Source organism: Lynx rufus, unplaced genomic scaffold (assembly GCF_022079265.1).
Source record: "Lynx rufus isolate CCGP_SWC_20201006 ecotype Redwood Valley unplaced genomic scaffold, mLynRuf1.p SCAF_4, whole genome shotgun sequence".
NCBI classification, from domain to species: domain Eukaryota; kingdom Metazoa; phylum Chordata; class Mammalia; order Carnivora; family Felidae; genus Lynx; species Lynx rufus.
Window position 1 is genome coordinate 140,509,210 of NW_025814856.1, and position 22,661 is coordinate 140,531,870.

General features: G+C 38.6%; 1 protein-coding gene across 13 annotated transcripts in view; it reads right to left on the reverse strand.

Moving 5' to 3' along the window:
- The window catches only part of CADPS2 (calcium dependent secretion activator 2), a 545,419-nt gene that overhangs the window by 50,892 nt on the left and 471,866 nt on the right, over positions 1–22,661 (reverse strand). For 6 of the 13 annotated variants that reach the window (XM_047095962.1, XM_047095958.1, XM_047095961.1 and 3 more), the window contains 3 exons: positions 13,674–13,815; positions 8,562–8,717; positions 7,027–7,174 (listed from right to left, as the gene is read on the reverse strand). In XM_047095962.1, coding sequence (XP_046951918.1) covers positions 7,027–7,174; positions 8,562–8,717; positions 13,674–13,815 — 446 coding nt within the window. Of the gene's footprint in view, positions 1–6,309; positions 6,325–7,026; positions 7,175–8,561; positions 8,718–13,428; positions 13,549–13,673; positions 13,816–22,661 lie in introns of all 13 variants that reach the window. The other 7 variants (XM_047095952.1, XM_047095954.1, XM_047095953.1 and 4 more) reach the window with 3 other exon arrangements.

Genomic DNA, 22,661 nt, shown 5'->3' on the forward strand with positions numbered 1-22,661 from the left:
TTTCTTTAGAGAATACTAGAGAGTTGCATTCTTAAATTAGCAGGAGCTTCGGCTTCTGCAGTGTGTGAAGGCACATTCATTTAAACACTAATTCTTCCTTTAGAAGCATTTATCTGACAGCCGATTGTCCCCAATAGCCACTTCACAGAAAATGTGACTTGTAAAGACTAACCCTATCTTGATGGTTCAAGGCTTCTTGGAACAGCTAACATAATGCATAGAGTAAAAGTACTCAGGTCAGTATAAACATTAGACCAACTTAACAGCTGCTGGTTGAATGGTTTCCTAAGATGTAAGTTTTTGAAAGCTATTTTTTTCTTCTGAAAACATGTCTCAAAGTTTCCACACACAACAAAACATCAACTTAGTTCTGCTTTGGAATACATAGGAATGATTCTCCCCCAGTGGCTCTGCCAGTTACAAGTGGTTATCTACCAGCATAAATAATAAAGGAAGCATAATTTTGGAGCCCGTGAATTTTCTTTTCTGCATGTGTAAGTGGGTGTGTTGACAACTGGTCTAAAATTAACCACACACATATGAATATGGAGCTTTCCAGACATGTATTTCACCTAATGCAGGGAAATATTATGTGTCTGTCTGACTGAAAGCCGTACAGATTCCCCAACTTGTGCTCCCCAGAGATGACTGGAACAGAAACACAGAGGGTAGATTTCTATTATAGTAGTGTTGATTCTTTTACTTTTAGAACATCTTGAAGAGAAGGAAAAGGAAAGGGGAGAAAATAAAGAAAAACAAAGTAGAAGAGAAAGAGCTTCAGGAATCTGGCTGGTAGTTGAGATGGCTGGGAAGCCCCCTACAGACACAGGTACAAAAAGGGTCCCCCAGCTCCGCATGAAGCTGGACAGCTGACCTGGCGTGAGGAGCTTATGCAAATGAGCCCTGGCCAGGCTCTCCCTCCCTGCTACTCTCTTTTCATATCCTTCTGTCTCCAAATTTGTATTTGTGCAGCAGGAGGAAGTGAAATACCAGACTGAGGTTCCTCTTTGGGGTAGAGTCCGAAAGGGATACAGGAGATGGGCTTTAAGCTTCTCACCTCCCTCTTCCCTGGAAAGAACATGTAGGGATCAAGGTGCCCAGACCTCTGAGCAGTTCCAAATTGTTAAATATATACTTGATATGTTTATGTTTGTTACACATTTCATTATTCATTTATTTATTTTTAAAATTTTTAAAAATTGTTTTTATTTATTTTTGAGACAGAGAGAGACAGAGCATGAGCATGGGAGGGGCAGAGAGAGAGGGAGGCACAGAATCCAAAGCAGGCTCCAGGCTCTGAGCTGTCAGCACAGAGCCTGACATGGGGCTTGAACTCACAGACTGTGAGATCATGACCTGAGCTGAAGTTGGGACGCTTAACCAACTGAGCCACCCTGACACCCCCACATTTCACTTTTTAAAAATGATTTTATTTTTAAGTAATCTCTATACCCAACCGGGGACTCGAACTTACAACACCAAGATTAAGAGCCGCATGTTCTACCAACTGGACCAGCCAGGTGCCTCTGTCATATATTTCACCCAAACAATTTTTTAGGGGCACCTGGGTGGTTCAGTTGGTTAAGCATTCGACTTAACTCAGGTCATGATCTCAGAGTCCATGGGCTGGGCTGCATGCTGACAGCTCAGAGCCTGGAGCCTGCTTTAGATTCTGTCTCCCTCTCTCTCTGCCCTTCTCCGACTCATGCTCTGTCTCCCTCTGTCTCTGAAAAATGAATAAAACTTAAAAAAAATTTAAAAAAAGTTTAAATGTTTATTTCTTTTGAGAGAGAGAGAGAGAGAGAAAGTATGAGCAGAGGAGGGGCAGAGAGAGAGGGGGAGAGAGAGAATCCCAAGCAGGCTTTGTGCTGGGCCCAGAGCACAGAGCCCAATGCAGAGCTCTATCCCACCACTGGGAGATCATGACAAGCTGAAATCAAGAGTTGGATGCTTAAGAGACTGAGCCACTCAGGAGCCCCATATATTACATTTTTTTTAACTCAAAAGTAATCAGATGTCATCAGAAGGCTATTGGATATAAAACTATAGAGTTTCTACATGTTAAACTTTTAGACTGGATCGATTTGGGCACATCTTAAAATCAAGAGATGAGCCACTAAGGAGGTTCCTTACACCCTTTTTATCAAAAGGCAGGGAAAGCCATGGACCCTAGGAGCCATCAAATTCTCCTATTATACACACCTTTAAATTGCTATTTTCTTTGACATCTTATCTAGCCAAGAGCAGTGAGAGAAGGAGGGAGTGAGGGAGGAGGAGAAGGCGAAAGAGAAACAAAAAATTAAAAAGGAAGAAAAGTATATTAAATGTACTACCCAAGGGGCAAACCCAAATAGCATAAGGTTTGTTAGGTTTTTATAACAGGAGATTTTGCTATTGTAAACTTATCTGATTAGCTTGAACATTCACTAACATTAAAACTTCCAGAATCTCCTCTAGTTGCACAATTGGTAGAGGTGGTCTGCATGAACTGGGCAGGTAGCCTCAGAATTCACATTTTATATATATATATATATATATATATATATATATATATATATATATATGTGTTCTGCAAAGAGAATAACCCACGTATGCCACATAGAGATAGAAGGTTAGCTGGAAAGAGTTATTCATCAGGGAATCCAGACAGCTTCCAAAGAGAAACACAAACAAAACATACCAAGAGATCACAGATAAGAACAGAATTTATTTGCATAGACATTTACATTACCTAACCTAAAACTGGTAGATAGTTCATTTACATTAACAGACTGAATTAAAAAAAAACATTGTTTTAAGTTTATTTGAGAGAGAGATAGAAAGAGCGAGAGAGATGTGTGCATGTGCATGAGCACATGCAAGTGGGGAAGGGCTGTAGAGAGAGGGAGAGAGAGAATCCCAGTGCAGAGCCCTTACACGGGGCTCAGTCCCAAGAAGTGTGAGATCATGGCCTGAGCTGAAATCAAGAGTCAAGTGCTTAACCCACTGGGCCACCCAGGCACCCCAACAGACCGAATTTTTGATAAAAATCTGCAAATTTTTGGTCTGCAACAATAAAAACCTATAAAATTTCTATCAGAATATTTCAAGTTGGATCGCTAACCCTAACATACTGGGGTTCTGGCAAATTACAGCTCACTTCTTAGAATAATTCTCCCTACATCTGCCCTGAAAAATGAAGTGTATGTGCCCTGCTTCTCCAGCAGATGACTCTGACTTTAGATTAAAATTAACCTTGGGGCGCCTGGGTGGCGCAGTCGGTTAAGCGTCCGACTTCAGCCAGGTCACGATCTCGCGGTCCGTGAGTTCGAGCCCCGCGTCAGGCTCTGGGCTGATGGCGCAGAGCCTGGAGCCTGTTTCCGATTCTGTGTCTCCCTCTCTCTCTGCCCCTCCCCCGTTCATGCTCTGTCTCTCTCTGTCCCAAAAATAAATAAACGTTGAAAAAAGATTAAAAAAAAAAATTAACCTTTAAAGAATTCTTACTTCATGGAGCCCAGGGAATTCAGAGATCAGGCAAGAGTCTGAAATCCTGGTCTCCCTACACTTAGGTAAATATCATCATTTCACCTGACTGTTGTTAAGGTAAGCACACAAGAAATGAAGACTAATCAAATGCCAGTACGATCAGCATTCTTAAAAGATTTTGTCCTTCTCTTGGGAAGAATTTGAAAGGTATTGGATTGTTAGTTCTGGAAATGGAAACATTTTACTGTAGCTGAGAACAAGTCCTGCACAAGTAGCCTCCATTAATGTGCTTTCATCCTCAATGGATGGGCCATCCGACACAGCGGCACTGAGGACTAAGACCCAGGCAGTTTATGGAGAGTGAAGATTTCTAAACACTGGTGGTTTTGTGATCTCAACATCTGTCCCTCAGGAACTGGCCTCAGACTGCTGACTCATTATGCATAGCTGTCACATGAGTGGATCATTCGCTCACTAATGACTCCATTAAACACCATTCTGGGCTGCGGTTGAGCACGTTTGCATCATCGTGTGCCACGTGAGAAAACAGAATCCTCACTTAGGAGCACAGAAGGCACTGCCTTGTGGGAAAGGAGCTGAGAAGGTCTTATCTCAGCAGCGGCATATAACAAATTTACTGGGGACTTTGGCGAGGCAATTCCCTAAAAGTTAGAAAAATCTTTCTACTAGGTTTACCTATGTGTAAGTATATATTTCACAAGGTTCCAGATTGTGCAATAATAGAGTTTTTAATTTGCTGCTTACTACAGAATGGGGTCCACTGGTTCACCTATGCAGGTAATGTATTTGCTGATTTGCAACAATTCCAAAACTTATCTCAGGCACAGAGAGGGAAAGCCTGTGCAGTTATGTGGGTCTGTTTACTGGTGATTAAAAGCAAAGTATAAAATCCTTCTTCTGCACTGAAATTCTTGTTTACCACTTTTCATAGTTGCTAATGGGTTTTACACCTGCACATTTTGAACTATATTAATTGTGTGAAAGTTGTGGGGAACTAATTGTCTCTGGTGAGAAGGTACAGGTGCAAATATAATGAACAGTAGCAGATTACTCTTCAAAACCATCTACTTGTTAACATAAGACATCATTTGACAATGCAACAATGTTTTGTCATCTGCCTGTGTGCCTGTTTTTCCTTTTTTAGTACTGGAATAAGTTGTTTCTTACAGGGAAGGATTTTTAAAGTAGTGACAACATACCAGTCTGATCATTCAACAAATATTACTAAGTGCCTATTATGTGTCAGGTACTGCTGTGTATGTTAAAATAAAAACAAATGGGTAAATCCAATATTAATGGGAAGAGGCAAGATGATTCTATGAACCTGATAAGAAATGGATGGGCTTATGAAGACTTAAGACAGTATACCATCAAAGGCTTACATCTGAGTACTGAAAAATGTGAAAAGGTAGAGATGAGCTGTTGATATCCAAGCCAGCTGCTTCCTCATTCAGATAATTAGAAATAATAAATTATTATAATAAATTATATAATATTATATAATAATATTAATACAGCTGTAAGGTTGTATGCTATGGTATTAGAAATGTATTTTTTCCTCTTGAATTACTCAAAGAATGAAATATGTGTGCATGCACATAAAGTATGGCCAAATAGTTAATGTCTATGTCTGGGATAAATAAGTACGAAATTCACCAATAGTGGGCCTTCTTATCCTTTTTCAGAGCTACATAAGCCCTTCTGCTTGGATGAGAATCGTTAACCTAGTAGACTCACCCTGAGCTGGACTCCCAGGTGGCAACTTTAAGACTTGTAAGATTTAACATACCCAGAGAGCACAAAAACACTGACTTATCAAAACATATATATATATATAAATAATATATATTTTACATATTTTTATTTTGTTTTATTTTTTAATGTTTTATTTATTTTTGACACAGAGACAGAGCATGAGCAGGGGAGGGAGACATAGAATCCCAAGCAGGCTCCAGGCTCTGAGCTGTCAGCACAGAGCCCGACACGGGGCTCGAACTCACAGACTGCGAGATCATGACCTGAGCCAAAGTCGGACGCTCAACCGACCGAGCCACCCAGGCGCCCCTATTTTACATGTATTTATGTAATATCTAGTCAATTATACAGGCATATAAGTTTTCAAATCATGTCCCTCTGAGGTTCTGGGTGGTAACTCAAGACAACCTTGTGTAGCGGGGAGGAGTTGAAAGGCTCCTGACACAGGTCTGCCTCTTACCTGCCTCTGATGATGGTTACTTCCCAGGCTATGAGTGGGAGGAAAGACTGTATCACTGGTGGGCATGTACCTTATTGAAATCCCCAATTGGGTTCTTCTGCACGAAGTGACCTTAGGAATGGCCTCCTGGTCTTCGAATTTAGAGGTACCCTGACATGTACTTTATGTCATCCAAAGCCCCAAACTCCAAATTTTTCTAGGATTAGTGGAAGTACATACTACAGATATATGCACCTTGAAAATAGTTATAATCACTCTGCTTCTGAATTTTTTTAGAATTTTGTTTAAAGGAGGGTGAATTCATTTCATTTTAAATAATTTTATCCTTAAAAATCTAAAAGCAGTTTGTGTTTCTGCAGCCTAACAGGGAGGAAACATTCCCCTTGACATTATTTAAGGTATAAGTATGTGTACTTTAACGTGTTTCTGGGTATTGCTAAGTTATGGTGAGTCATTAGTGTTACACATGTGTATAAAAACCATAAACAAGAAAATGGAATTAATTACATTATTTTAACTTGAAAAGATGAAAATTTAAAAATGTACATTTACAAAAATAATAATTCAAATGAAAGTGTGTTTTAACAACAACAAAAAATCAGACTTACCCATTGACTACCAAACTGGATCATGCCATGGAGAAAAAAAAAAAAGATGATGAAGGAGAACATAGGGGAAGAGTAAAAAAATGATGAAAAGTAATTACAATGAGAAAAGAGGCAACAAAATGTCAACTTAAACAGATAATCTAAGAAAAATAGATCCATTTTCATCCAATCGCCACTCTCAACAAAAAGGTAAATAAGCTGTTTCTGAACATAGAACCAAACAAAACATGAATTGAAGTGAAACAATGGGATATTTATTAAAACAAAAAAAAGCCTAATTTTTAAAGTACGTTTCTACCAGATCTTTAAAAAAATGGAAACTTTTGTATAAATAAAATATTTCATATGCTATTTCTGTGCCTTGTCTTTTGAATGCAAACTCAGGATACTCTAGATTTGTATAAACAAAGCAGGTAGCTTTCTAGCTTTCTTATTTGCTTGTGAAAAGTAAGGTTTATGTAAAAACACAACACCTAAGCTGTTAAAAGGTGTATCTGAAATTCAATGGCCACTTGTAAAATCTTAGGCAGTCTTCATATAAAAAAGAAGAAACTGACATGAAGAAAGGATAAAGGGCCTTCCATTATTATAGTAAAGAAAAGACCAAACACTTCTATTGGAGACCTTGGTCTTTTAATCTAATCAAACCAGAGACTTCTGGAAACAGCATCCAGTATCCCATGCTGCATATCCATATGTGACACTCAGTTCGCTTACCTCTTGTCCTCCATCCAGGGCACAAAGTTTGGCGCTTTGCTTTCTGGCATCGACTAAGACATTGAACATTGTACACACAGAAGCTGGAATGCGCAAGTCAGTTGTTTTGCTTGCCTTTTGCAGCTTGAGTTCAAATGCAGTTCTTGTTCTAGTTATTAAAACATGAATTCATAGTAAGTAATTCTGAACTATGTGTCACCTGTTCAGTAAAAATGAAATCAACACTACAAGATGCTAATTTAAAACATGCAAATACAGAGTGTTGCATTGCTTGGGAGCTAGGGGATGGGAAGCTCTTCTTTCTCAGGTGTCTCACAGGAGAGATCACAGAGATATTTTATATTACACAGAGCTTTTGCAGTCATGCAGACAGTATCTCTACCCAAATGAAGCTATTTGTTACATCTAGTGTATAACTCTTAATGGAAAGACGTCTTAGTTTTACTTAACTGCCTGGATTAATTTCCACGTATAAAAACCACTTACTTCTCTGCATTAAAGCAGAACAAATCCTCTGCATCAGAGTTTACCAAATAAAGAAACGTACAAGTCTGGAAAACTCTAAAACATCATAATGAATGTCATCACTTAGGTTTTCTTTCAAATACCCATAATTGTAGATAGCTGTTTGAAAGAAACTGTGGAACAGGCAATTTGGAATTTTATTTTTGCTAAAGTATCCAGAGAACCTCCATAAATTTGAGACATCAGAATCACATATTACAAACATGATTTTTTAAACATTAAATAATCTAATTCATGGCCTTGCCTTAGGAAGCCATTAAACCTTATTCTAAAGGCAGGATTGTTCTTCCTTTGAAGAATTCAGGATTATTCAATTGCTCCAACCAGTGTTTCTTCCAATATGCTGCCCACATTGTCCTTATATGTGTCATGAATAAGGGCAATGGGAAAAACAATGCTTGGCTAATGAGAGATACGATGCTGATTTTGTAGGAAATGTAAAAAAAAAAAAAGAAAAAAGAAAAAAGAAAAAAAAGGAAGCACATTTGGAAGAATCCAAAGCCTCATAATTTATTTCTGGTTAAATTCTGGAGAATGTAAATGGATACTTGGAACTCATTTGATACTGATAGAGACTACGAGAAGATGGAAGAATCAATGGCACTGAGCATAATTTGAGTTTGCCAGGCCATTTCACAGCGTACAGTCATAGTGCATAATGCATAAAGTACTTAACAGACCTTTTCCGTATGTCTCCAGAAGTACTGCCTTGGGAATTTAAAGCACAGTATTCCCAGAGAGACAACAATAAGCACAACAGAAATGATTAATATAGTACGGATGCCACTGATGAGGGCAATGGTTAGGAGGCCTAAAAAAATGTTTCAGGTCAAGCCTGTCAGTTACAGGAGTCCCCAGAATTTAGGTCTGAGAACCTCATGTCCATTAAATTTTGTAATAGCAGTACATAACGAAACCTTCCCTTGTGACAATTATGTAACAGGTGCTTGGTGAAAAGTGCCACTTTGGCTGCTGGCATACTAAGCAGCGACTTGAAAACACAGGTCTACCTTTTGACACAGGCCTCTATCATATCACTGGCCATTAGTTTAAGTCTTTGCTCTAAGTGGTGGGCAAATTCTTGTTCTGGCCAGTGTAGATCAAAGACAAACATTTGCAGTGCATCAAGTTTCCAAAAAAGGTCTTCTGATGTTGCTGAGCCATTGCTAGAAGAAAAAGGAAACACGAAGAGCATCATCAATGGCCATGGTTAGCATGAGATCAACAATACATTGTGATTTCCTTTCTGTATTAATAGCCATTAGTAAAAAAAAAAAAAAAACAAAATAGCAGGTAAATTCCTTAATCATTGGTATTTTCTTTATTCAACCTTCTAAATCTCTTCCTTTTCACTTCTTCTTAATAAGGCAAGGCAAAACACCCAAAACAAAATAGAAATGACTCTAGTAGTAAAGTTTCATAGAAAGGGGTAGAATGGATAAGGGTACTTCACTAAGGAAAATAAATCAGATTGGACAGGGAAGAACATTTCAAATGCTTTTTACCAATCTTTAAGATAAAGATAAAATTCATAAATGTTTCCTCCTAGAAATTCCGAAAAGTATGTTTTACATAAGAAAACCCGTATGACAGCAACTGGAATCTTTACTCTTCTGCTCATGCCTATGTATGTGTCTTTGTCATCATAACGGCTTCTGTGTGTCTACAGACACGTATGTAGGGTACAAGATCCTTAAATTTCTCAATTATGGGTAAAGGTGAAACAGGAACTGCCGGTGGAATAACAGGCTGGGAAGGGAGGCAAATCTTATGCCCATTTTGAAATGCCTTTTGACTTTTCTCGCTCATAATTCAACCTAACAGTACGAGGTATCTATACAGTCTAACAGAGAAATGACATTCAGGGTGTTCTGCAGTGGGAACCAATTCACGTATTTCAGATCGTTCCATCCATCTAACTGTGGAGCGTAGATCTGCTCTGTGGTCACTGCTGTGGCAAAATTACTTAGAGGACTGAAGCTTCACCCCGTGTAGGAAAATAATTCGTATCAAAGTACATATAACATTTGGGCAAAGGATAATAGTACTCCTTTCCATTATGCAAGTACATAGCCTAATAAGGAAACAGATGCTTTGAGAGTAAAATGCTCCTATGTTAAAACACACTGACACTTAAGAATTAAAGGAGAAAAAAGCCCCTGTGTGATTCATTTCTCCTCAGCTTTCCCATAAATGTTTCACATATACTAACCTAAAAGTTCTGTTTTGGGTGTGCAAAAGAAAATCAGAGAAATAAAATAATTTATCACAAAAGCACAGCAGAAAACTTTTATAAAAGTAAAATTCTTTTATGTATTTTTAAACGTTTATTTATTTTTGACAGAGAGACAGAGGGTGAGAGGGGAAGGGCAGAGAGAGAGAGGGACACAGAATCCAAAGCAGGCTCCAGGCTCTGAGCGGTCAGCCCAGAACCTGATGTGGGGCTTAGACTCGTGAACTGTGAGATCACGACCTGAGCCAAAGTTGGACACTTAATGGATGGAGCCATGCACGTGCCCCTATAAAAATAAAATTCTTTTAAATACCCACTTTGTTTGGATAAATATATCTTAATTAGTTGGCTTAAAAAAATCACCTCCTTCTCTGGCTGATTAAATGCTCATTTGCCTCCACCACCTGCACCTCAGCATCTTTCCTGCATTACCAGCCTACTTTGTGTTTCTTCTCCCAATCTGCCTGTAATTCCTCATGGTCTCCTTGCCTAGCCAACATGTGCCCAGAGTTAATTCTCAAAGGGAGAATCGCAGCAAAGCCCTGATGCCACCTCTTTACTCAATATCTCTTCACACCTTAAATATCAGTGCCCCCAAACTACCATCAATCAAAAGAACCAGACAAACCATGTTGATGTCGATGTGAAAAATGTGAGAAAAAAACACCATACTTATTTCTCCCTTTTGCCGTATATAGAATAAAAATAAGAGGAAAAAATGACCAGGCAAAATCCTCCTATATATCCATAGTACACAATGCGGTAAATTAGAGGACCTAGATTTTAAAAGTAATTGAATACAATTGGTTAAAGAAGCAAACCTACTACTTATCATTATTTACTGTGGAGAAATATAAGTAGCTATTTGCAACATGAATGTATTCTTCACAGCATAACAAAACAACAAAAACCACCATCAAGACAAACTCTGAAATAGTGAAGGTGGAATTCTATTGAAAATAGTCTTTCTCATAACATATAACAAATCTTTACAGAGAGTATGGATATATGTACTGTTCTTTGATGCTATGGTAAGACTCTAGAATAATAAGTGTGCTTAATTGGGAATGTAATTACGGTAACAAGTGTTTGTTATACTTAGATAAAAAAATGTAAGTAGGTTTTCTCTTGAGCTGGAATATATACCTTGCAATTTATTCAGAACTTTTTCATTTTAAAATTATTTCTAATCAGTCACCTATTCCGAAAGTATTATTAACAGATCAAAGAATTCAAATGTGAATAATGGATTCTGAGATAATTTCCTAAAACCACCAGTAGGGAACTTATCTTACTGCATCTACTTTTAGAGCTGAAAAAAACCCAGAAGGAAGATGGGGAGGAGAACCTTGTAAGGTGATACATACATTAATAGATAAGGATGTACCTTTAAAGCCATAGTTGTGTTGTACTTTTAATTCCTTATATATATGAAATGGAACGATTCGGGCGGTATTTAATGCTTTATAACAAAAATTTAAAAAACTGGCACCTGGCCTGGCTCAGTCAGTGGAGCATGCAACTCTTAATCTTGGGGTCGTGGGTTCAAGTCCGACATTGGGAATAGAGATTACTTAAAAAAATAAAAATAAAATCTTTAACAACTCCCTCCTCCCCTCCCCCTGCAAAAAAAAAAAAACAAAAAAACTAGTTGTGATTACATCATAACATTAATAAGTAATTCTGAGCACCCTGCTGAAGAGCCTAATGTTGATAATCCTAGCAGGAAAAGATAATAGTGACTAACTTATATACCATATTTTTTTATTTATCCAGAATGATGAAAATATGAGCACTTTATTTACAAAGCCACAGTCTGTCCTGACTCGTGTCCTGAGGGTCATTTTAGAAAGGGGCTTCCAATAATGAGATTCAGGTTTCAGACATACCTCAAAGCTAATAAAATAATAATGACAAAAAAATCTAAATTTCACAAGGTAATGCCCACAATGGTGTTCTTGGTGAAAATCAAGGCGGGGGGGGGGGAACAGATGAGGGATGAGGAAGAAGAGGAGTGAAATTATAAAACAGTATTAAGAAGCACAAAAACACATCAACTTAGATTCATTATACTTCCTAGATAATTGCCAAGCACACACACACACCACTCTCTACACCGTAAGTGCCCAAAGCATTTGCCTGATAAAGATTCACATGTAACCCAATATCCTAATAATTAGCACGGGCACAGTGACGATGTTTAACTTAGAGAAGTATTGCTAAGCTGTCTCGCAAGTTATTCTTCTCTTTCTTGGTCTTTCTTTTCTTGAACGTATGCAGCCTTGACTGGGAGCAGGTTTAACAGTGGTGGGAGGACTGGCACACAGGATGCTGGACAAGTTCTTAGCTAGTATATTCTCTGGAAGCCTGATACATAAATGAGAGGAGTGAGAGCTTGGTTGTCAGGCAGACCTCAATTCGAAGCTCACCTCTGTCACTCACTTACTGTGAGACCCCGGGCAGGTTCTGTTTCTTACCTTCTTTAGGACTTGGTTTCCTTAACTGTAAAACGGGGACAATGACATTTACCTCACAGGGTTGTTATAAGGCTTAAATGAGATACAGGATTTGGCACTGTAACTGGGACATAATAAATGCTCAATAAATGGTAGCTATTTTTCTTCCTCTAGTATTATTCTTTCTAGCTGACTTCATGGGAGATCTTGGGCAAAACACGGACTATTATTGAGTTCATCTGTTGCCTATGAGGCTCATATTTTTGAAAACTATACAATCATGAATAATGATGACTGATGACAGTAATAATGACAATAAAATCATAATGTAGAATAGGAGTAGTTATTATGATTGAGAGCCTAGGGTGTGCCAGGAACTTTTCATAGTTTTCTCCCCCCTTTTTTCTTCTCACAAAAATGTCTTTAAATTACATATATTAACCATTTCAGAGTTGAGGAAACTGAGGGTAGGAGAGAACTTAATGAATAATGAGCAAGGGTCTAAATTCAGTGCTGCTCAATTTCAAAGCCTGTGTCCTTTTCGTTTTAATGACCCTTAGTTACCAAATCTGCAATAGGTAGGCTTATCACAAGGTGGAGTTAATAAATATAGTTTTTAAAGATACACAGATTATTTAAAAATAACGGGTCACATCAACTGATATGTGAAAGGACAAAAAAAGAATTTGCTCGTGTTAGGAAATAAAGGACAATCACTTCTCTGCAACCTACAATATTATTTCTTTAAAAGTGAGACTAAGAAAAAAGGATTATATTCTTGAAACTGTTCTTACAATGGTTTTCTACATGTGCAAGAGAACCTATGTGGGAAGTAACAAAGCTGGAGCCAACTAAGGTTCCTAGACATACTGGTACCACATTGATTGCCTGAACTCTATGATTTAGGCTGGAGTCTACAACCTGGGTTGCAAAATGACCTCGGACCAACAGATTACATACAGGCTACATCAATCCAGTGAGTGTTAAAAAAAAAAAAAACAAAACTGCATCATTTATCATCGCTATGCTAAGCTTAGCTTAATAGCTTAAAAACTCAAACAAAACCAAAACACAGTGTCCCTCAACAACGATGATAAATGCCATGCAATCTAAACACATGTGCACAGAACACAGCCCAGGCCATGCACTAGCTCACACACCACCAGGAAATAAGTGAGGAATACACACGTGGACTCATATAAAGAAGCCATCCACGAAGGAGTAGAAAAGCTAGGAATCTGTGGAAGATTAAGAGGCAGACTTGGAACTTTTGGAAGAGCTACATTGGGAAGACTGTTGGCGATATTCCTGTAAAGAAACAAACAACGTGGGAAGGGACCACCATAAGCAAGAACTACAGACGGCCACGTGTAAAGTCATAAGGTCAGGATTGAAGAGACAGATGTTCCATGGACACCAGGCAAGATACCCACTTGACAGGCTGCCACGTCTCTTGCTCGAAGCCTCTGTGAATTGACTGGGCAATGGAGGACTCCATGAGATCCACGTAGCGAACAACCAAGGGCACAAAGATCTCTTGCAAGTGTTTGTGAAATTTTCCATTACGTAAAAGTGCTGAAATAGTCAAGCAGAAATATGTTTGTCAGAGGGATCACATCAGGCATTTGGGAAACAGGGGTGAAAAAAACGTTTCCTGGAAGAGTCTGACACAGAAGAACTGACATAGATGATAATGGGTCTTGCTCCTCATATTGAATATATCATGAAAGCTAATCAAGAAGTTTAATCAACCTCCTAAGCATGGCTGTCAAAACTGCAAATAGATTATATCTCTATAAAATGTTCCTGGCAGGTGGTATGTTTTTACTTTCTAAGAGGTTTAACACATGAGGCATAGGACTACTTGCTAGAGATTCAAGGGAGCTGTTGGATACACTGAAGGTCTTGACACATGTAAATATAGTGATAAAGAGCGTTACAATCCCAAAGAGCTAAACCCATTTAATTCTAAGAGCTAAGCTTGATTACTTGTAAGAGATACACTTATTTAATTCACCAGGAGGGTGACTGTGGCCTTGGGAATGTCTAATCTGATTCATGAACTTTTCAGTTATTTGTGGATTTTCTTGTTACCCAATTTTCCACACGAGTCTTTGAAAACAGCATATCCCCTGCCTTTTCCAGGTGTCCATTTGTCTTTAATGAATTCTACTGTGGAACACCCTACTTACAGCAGTTGTAGAGGTCTTAGAATTTGTGCTACTGAGACAGGACTGTTTAGTAAGTAGGTAGTAGGTAAGGTGCACCTCCCTATACCAGAAGGTGGATGCTTTTTATGCACAGGACATAATTTCATTAGAAGACGCTCAGTGCTATCTATACACTCTTTGTGTCCCACCCATCCACTCCCCTGACAAATTCATAGGTTGAAATCCTAACTTCCAATGTAATCGTATTAGGAGGTGGAGCCTTGAAGGGATGATTCGGTCATGAGGGCAGAGTCCTCATGAACAGGATTAGTACCCTCATAAAAGAGATCCCAGAGAAATCCTTCGACCCTTTTGCCATTGAGGACACAGCTCAAAGATGGCCATCTAGGAAGCAAGTTCTCACCGGACACTGAATCTGTGGGCACTCTGATCTTGGACTTCTCAGCCCCCAAAACTGTGAGAAATATATTTCTGTTGTTTATAAGCCACCCAATCTCTGGTACTCTGTTGTTACAGCCTGAATGGACTAAGACAGCCAGTATGTGTCTAAGTTGCACCATGAAAGAACAGAGAATCTATAGGAAAATACTAAGAAATGTTACGTAATATTCAATAAATAATTTGAAAATTTTTAGATGATGGTACATGTTTGTTTCTCAAGTGAACATATCTTAAACCCAGCTGTGATGTTTTTTTGACTCTCCAAGTGAAAACATATTCATTTCAAAATATACATCATGGTTGGCAAAGGTATTTCTGAAGAGATAGTCTTTTAATTGAGCCTAAATGACAGGGTGGCATTCACAGAAGATTTGGAGGGAAGATCTCCAGGTAGAGAGAAGAGCTGGTATGAAAGTTCTAGGCAGGGTATAAGCAGATGCACTTCTGGAAGGACGAGAAAGCCAGTGTGGCAGGAGTAAGGTGAGAGACAGGGAAAGAATAGTGCAAGGTGATGTCTAGATGGTAGGACGTGGGTCCACAGGGAAGAATCATTATTTTTATTATTATTAAATAAATAACACGACAGAATGTGTCTGGCAGCTGTGTGGAAGATGGGAGTGGATGACCAAGGGGTGGGGGGAAGCAAAGAAGGTACCCAGTGCTCAGTGCTTCACTGCAATAGACCAGGTAAAGGGTGATGGTGATGATGAATGGGGACTGGGATTAGAGCAGCAGAGGTGAAAGATGGGGGAAAGTTCTTCAGGACTCCCATTCACTTCTATGGATCTGAATAGCTGTGTGTGCCTGTGTACAAAATCTAATAACTAGTAACTGTAATAGTAATGTCATATAAAATACTCCACTAAATATGCCAATTTCCCACATAAATCTTCCTCAGGGCAAAAATACCCCAAAAGCTAAATAGTGCTTTAAAACTTGGGCAAAGTATGTGATACTTACCATAGTGGCATGAATACTGCTTTAGCGGATTCCGAAATTTGTCAGAGGCTGGAAAACTACAGACATGTGAAAGTGGGGTTGGAAAAAATTCTAAATGCAGAGGAAAATACAACCCTGTTTTTTTTTTTTTTTCCTATTTCTAGTTAATTTGGTTTAGTATTTTTTGTGGTTAAGTAGGTTTTTTTTCTGGGTTATCTATATGCGAAAAGATTTCCTATTAAAGTGGGAATGATAATCATATTTAAAGATAAATGTCTTATTTAGGAGACTAATGTTATCTTAATGATGTTTTCATTAGCACACTGAAAAGAGCTTTATTTATTCCTAGAGATTCAATCAAAGAACTCAAGGTACTATAGATCATGTAATTCAGTTCCTTTTGCCAAATGTCACCTAAATAAGGATGTTGAACATTAAGGATGAAATATTCTCGCTCAAGCCACCTAAGTCACTGTAGTAAGCAAATTAAAAAATCACCCCTATCTGAATTTATTGGATCTCCACTTAACAACTCTCCTTCTTCCTCCTCCTTGCCAGAATTTTTGGAGTGTCAAGCACAGTGCTAAGTCTTTTATATGCATTCTCTCATTTAATCATTACAAAAACTCTATGATAGAAGGACTATTATTATTTTTTTTAGTCTTATCAATAAGGAAACTGAGGCACAGAGGATTTAGGGGGCATGTGGCAAAGCCATCTAGTCATTAAACAATAGAACAAGAGCCCTTAACCTCCATAGAGTATAATACTGCCACCTCTCAATTTACATAACCATAAACTATTATCTGTGTATGCATCCATTCATCATTCATCCAACCTACCAGCAGCCTATCAGCATCTTTTAAGACCTAGAAAAGTAGAGGTTATTTTAGGTAGAAAAATCTTGCAAATGACAAACACATTACTCCACATCTTAGATGAATTATGTTTTTAGAATTAGAATTTTGAAAAACTCAGTTACACTATGAATAAGTCAAGAGATTGAGCAGAACTATTACACTCAATGAAGTGAAAAATGAATGAACACTGAAAATATTCAATGTGCTTATAATACGCATCGGAAGCTGGAAAATTTCACATTGCTATGTAGCTAGACTATAGCCTAACCTTTAATTTATGTGGGCTACTAATAAAAAAATGCAGGGACACCTGGGTGGCTCAGTCGGTTAAGTGTCTGACTTAGGCTCAGGTCTTGATCTCACAGTTGATGGGTTCCAGCCCTGCGTCGGGCTCTGTGCTGACAGCTCAGAGCCTGGGGCCTGCTTCAGATTCTGTGTCTCCCTCTCTCTCTCTCTCTGCCCCCTCCTCTGCTTGCACTCTGTCTCTCAAAAATAAATAAAAATGTAAAAAAAAAAAAAAATGCAAAGAGCCACAGGCTCTACATCTCAGGTGCTGTTAAGCACTATCGTTATTTTTAACTAGTCCAAGACCAAAACACACACGCACCTATGAAATCATTACATCTACAAACGAGAGTAGCTCTACCTCATCAAACCAAACGCTACTTTATTATGCATTTAGAGATTAGGTATGTTGGTTATTAAGTCATGCTTAGTTTGTTAAAATGAAGCACATAGGAAAATCAATACTCAATGTTGTTATTAAATGTTATAATGATTCTAAGATTAAGTACCAGTTGACTCAAATGTATTTCTAGCAAGAGCTCTCTTTTTTAATACACTTGCTAAGCCCTGAATTCACCAACTTGTTAAATAAGCCTGTTTCTCTCGTATTCCCACCATGGGAGTGAGAGCAGAGACTGTCCACCAGATCACTATATCTGAAGCTGGTGACTGTACTACCTGCTTGGCTTTTACTTTTTACATCCAAAGAGTAATCAAGACCTACGTACTTTGCATCCTTAATATCCATCTCAACACATCCCTCCCTCTCTTTATCGTCACTGCTGTTGCCCTACTTCCTCCAGCCTTCTTATCTCCTGCCTTGCCTAGTGCAGTAATCTCTTTCCTGGTCTCCAGGATCCATATTTTCTCTTTGTCAATCAAATCTCAAGGAGAGGGGCTTGCAGATATATAAGACTAGTAATGTCCTTCCTAAAGACTGTAAACCTTTAGTGGATCATCAACAACAAACTCTAAAAGTCTTTGCATGACATGAAGGCCATCCATGCCATACCTTAAAACGACTTCTCTGGCTCATCTCTGTTGCCTGACCCTCATATTTGCTGTGGTCCAGCCATAATGATTTGCATGGTCAGTTCAAGTCTATAATTAACTCCTCCAAACCTTTCTGGAAATGCTTTGCTCTGCTGTCCCCTTGCCCAGTTACTTGTTCCCCCCGTTTACTCACTACTTTGTACAGACTTCCACGGTGGTCCATATCATACTTCTGTACCTACTGCCATTTCTAATCTCCCCCACAAGGGTGCAGGGTCCTTGAGGCAGGAACCATGTCTGTATTCGTAGTATCTAGCAAAGTGCATGGCTCCAAGCAATTGTTCAGATGTTTGTTGAGTGAATAATTACTTGGATACAACATTAAGATGACTACACTATTATTCAGGAAACGGTCTAAGAACTTATTGAAGCCTGTATATCTCTTCAAATTTTATATAGAATATATGGTATTAAATACTATTGGTATGAATATCCTATTTTTTTAATGTTTATTTATTTTTGAGAGAGAGTGAAAGCACCGGGGAGGTGCAAAGAGAGAGAGAGAGGGAAAGAGAGGCTCCAAAGCTGGCTCTGTGCTGCCAGCACAGAGCCTGATGTGGGGCTCAAACTCACAAACCGTGAGATCATGACCTGAGCTGAAATCAGAAGCTAAACCTGAGCTACTCACGTGTCCTTGAATATCTTATTTAAAATAGGGTAGTCCAGATGTCTAAGATCAGACTACTAAAAATTCTACTGGATATGAATGTGGCTATTTTATGTCTCTTATCTTAATGAATGTGGCAAGAGGAGTATTTTTTCTGTTCAGTCATGACTCTTGGTAGCAAACTAACACATCCTGAAGATGAGGAGAAAAGGGAGGTTTTCTCTATTTCCTAAGACCTGTCACAAATGCTTACTTCTGGCCAAAAGTCTGCTCATGTTGCCTCAGGGTGTTCCTTTTTATTTTTTAAAAATCAAATTATAGACCCATTTTCCAAAGTTTTAGAAAACTGGCAATTGGCAGTATTATTTCTTTGGTAATTAGACTCAGGAAAGGTGGGGGGGGGCGTGTGGTGGAGAAGGGAGGGATGGAGAGAAGGAGGAAGAGAGAGAAGAAAAGAAATACAGAAAAAATGCAGAAGGAGCAAGAAAGAAAAGCGAAAGCTTCGGGTCAAAAGGCAAGACTAGAGAAACACACAGGACACTGTACTTGTGTATGTAAATGCATGCTCTTTTTCTCAGTTGCCCATATGCCAGTTTGCATTCCACTCCTATCAGACACCATCAAACGCCCTCTTACTATGGAGCCCCAGGCATCAGAATGAGTGCTTCTATCTTCTCCATACGGTTTAGTAAGGGTAGGCTGCGATTTGGGGCCGCCACCTGTCCAGATCAAGCCTCTGCAGGGCACCCCTTCTAACAGCTTATTCCAAGAGGCAACTCCTCAATGTGGCCTCCTCCAAGAATGCTTCTGACATTATATCCGAGGTGTGGAAGCAGAAAGGACTGCTTGGAAGGAGTCTAAAATAGTGGTTACGAGAAAGTAAGTGGAGGACCCAGCATCTACTTTGTTAAATAATCATTTTCCCCTCAAAGATTCCATGTTTCCAAATACCACCTTGTCAGAAAATAATGAAGCATCAATGACATCTAGCTGAACAGTACAATTAGAAATGGCAAAAAGGAAGCAAAAGGCTTAAATAAAAGGTAAACTAGGGATGCGGATGTGCCCAATTATTTTGAGCATCCCAATAATAAATTAATGTTGATTATTTACATACCAAAAAGAGTCTTACATTTACAAAAGTACTTGTCATAGGCTTTTAATAGTAAGATTTCATCTAAGAATATAAACTATGATCCAATTAATAACAATTACTGAGATAGCAATCACTGGACAAGTGAAGAATAAGCAGATAAAAGAGTTCCTGTATTCTTTTTAGGGTAAAAATATGCTGGTGACTCCTGAGCCCATTTAATCCAATTTTATACTGTACCACCCCCTTCCAATTAGTCAGCGTTAATGGATTACTAGGGTGAATGACTTCTCCTAAAATTCTAAATAGCCATTTGAGAAGGAAACTAGTAATTCATGACCAGCAAAATAAACAGCACTGACCACAATAAAAACAAGACTTTGCCATAAAACAACAATTATTCAAGGGACTACAAACTGTATGGATACTGCACAGTGAAAACCCAGGAGACTAAGACATAAAATTAGTTGACAAATGTATACAATGAGGATCACTGAAATCTGAACAAGGGCTTCAGGAGAAAAGTCAGGAAGATTTCAGTCTAAAACAGAATGATGTACAAGGAAGAAAATACACACAGCGAAACAACAAAAAAAATCCCCTGAGATCTAGGAATAGCACCAGCCAAGAATCTGGCACATTAAATAGGCACTACATAAATGTGTGTTTACTGAATAAATACCAATAAATATCCACTGCCTAAAGGAAACTCTGAGAGTGTCCCTTCGAAGTTTAAGTAGAATAGGAAACTCACTGGGTTTTATTTTCCTTTTAATTAAAAGCTTAATAAGTAAATCTATATAGTTTGGTAATATTTAATTTGTACAATTACGAGCATAACAACCTCCTAAAACCACATCCAATTCTTCCTTTCCCCTTGGTGCACTTGTTAAAAATTATCTATCTACCTACCTACCTACGTATCTGCCTAACCTACCTATGGAGCGATAGCACTGGTGTTATGTTTCCTATATTTTGGACAGCAACCCCAAATCCAACAAATCCAAGTTTAAAACTATAATTAAAGATGCCATAGTACAGTACACATAATTGAGTTCTATTTCTACAATCTATTGCATTATAGTCAGTAAGGCACATATGTTCATATGCTCTACAAGATGATAAGCTTTTCAAGGGCCAGGACTGGTTTTTTTTTTTTTTTTTAATTTTTTTTTTCAACTTTTATTTATTTTTGGGACAGAGAGAGACAGAGCATGAACGGGGGAGGGGCAGAGAGAGAGGGAGACACAGAATCGGAAACAGGCTCCAGGCTCTGAGCCATCAGCTCAGACGCGGGGCTCGAACTCACGGACCGCGAGATCGTGACCTGGCTGAAGTCGGACGCTTAACCGACTGCGCCACCCAGGCGCCCCAAGGCCAGGACTGTTTTTTAATCCAGGTTTCTGCAAAGTGACTGGGACTTGTAAATTTTAGGCATTCAGTACATGTTTGTTGCAGAATTAATTCAGGAAAAAACCCGATATAAACATTAACCAAGGCTTAGGGTAAACATAGACAACGAAGTCTCATGGTCCTGCTCTTCTCATGCTGTCTTTTATGAGATTAATAAAAAATCCAAATGGAGAAGTCTGTAATTTTATTCCAGTTACATACAGCTTTCTGACTGGGATTATGTTCCTCAATGCCTGCCCTCGGTGATGAAAACAATTGAGTTCGGCTGTAACGTGATCAACAACCCTCAAGTGTAGGCTTCTTGATGCTCATGGCCGTAGGGGTTACAGAGCTTTCTGCAAATCTACTGTGAGGGACACGTAGGCATTTTAGAGCAGGTTATTTTTTTTTCAGGCATTAAGTTCTCATATATGAAAATATAAAAATCAGACTGAAAATTTTAGATGTCTACATGTGGTAAAGAATCTAGAGCAACACTGTGGAACTCAACTACAAAAAAAAAAGGCTAGTGACTGCTTGCTTTTACATTTATTTTACTCTACACACTGGCAGAACACATTCTGACATGTAATTTTGCATTCAGTCAACTCTGGAAACTGGAGTTAAATACATTTTTGCATTTTTGTGGTCATCTCATCATTTGTAAAAGTGCCTATCTATAAAACTAGGCTGGCACACAGCCCTGTTGTCATCTAGAAGTCATATCCTTTCTGCATTGTGCCTCGTAGAAGATGTATGTACAGATGTATCTATAAACACCAATTCGTGAATTTCAGATGCACGGCTCATTTAAGTGCTTGAGACAGGATAACACGCAGGTGTCAGCCCTCCATATTTCAAAGCTTGAAGATTAACCTAATATACAATATGGTGACCTAACCATTCTTCATTTGAAAGAAATCTGAAAAATAATCTCTGATACAGCCTAAGTGTGAGAATAACCCAGCGGGATTTCCACTTCTTCATTTCTTAATGAGTTTTTTGATAATGAGAGGTGACTTTGCCAGTCACTCTGGGCTCTATTATGGCTAATTTGACTCCACTTCACTCTCCTTGTTAATTATTAACACTAGCCTTTTTATCCTCATGAGACCACATTCCAATTTTTCCTTTTTCGATTTTTATGAGCCCATCTTTATGAAGGTGAAAGTCTTGGAGAATAGGTTTTCACTTAGTGCAGAGCCCGAACATTTATTATTCGTTTAGGCAGAGACGCTGTGACATTGATTATATAAGCACGGGTGTTCTTCAGGATGGCTTTAATGTGCTAGCAATGTGAAAAGGCTGTTAATTAAAGAAGAAGCACCGTGGTATTTTTCACTTGGGAATCAGTTCCCAAAAGAATGGTCATTTGCCACTTGCTAACATATCCACAGATTAAAAGGTGACTAGCTCTAAGGGTTTGCCTTTCAGTAGTGCTGAAAGAAATGATTTGTGCCATTTGCAGATGGCTTTCATTTGTCAGAAGCGGTCACTTGCCATATCTATTATCGACAGGACAATTGTGGCAGACAGCACGCAAGGGTAGAATCTATTTGTACTAGCGTTAGAGTCGCACA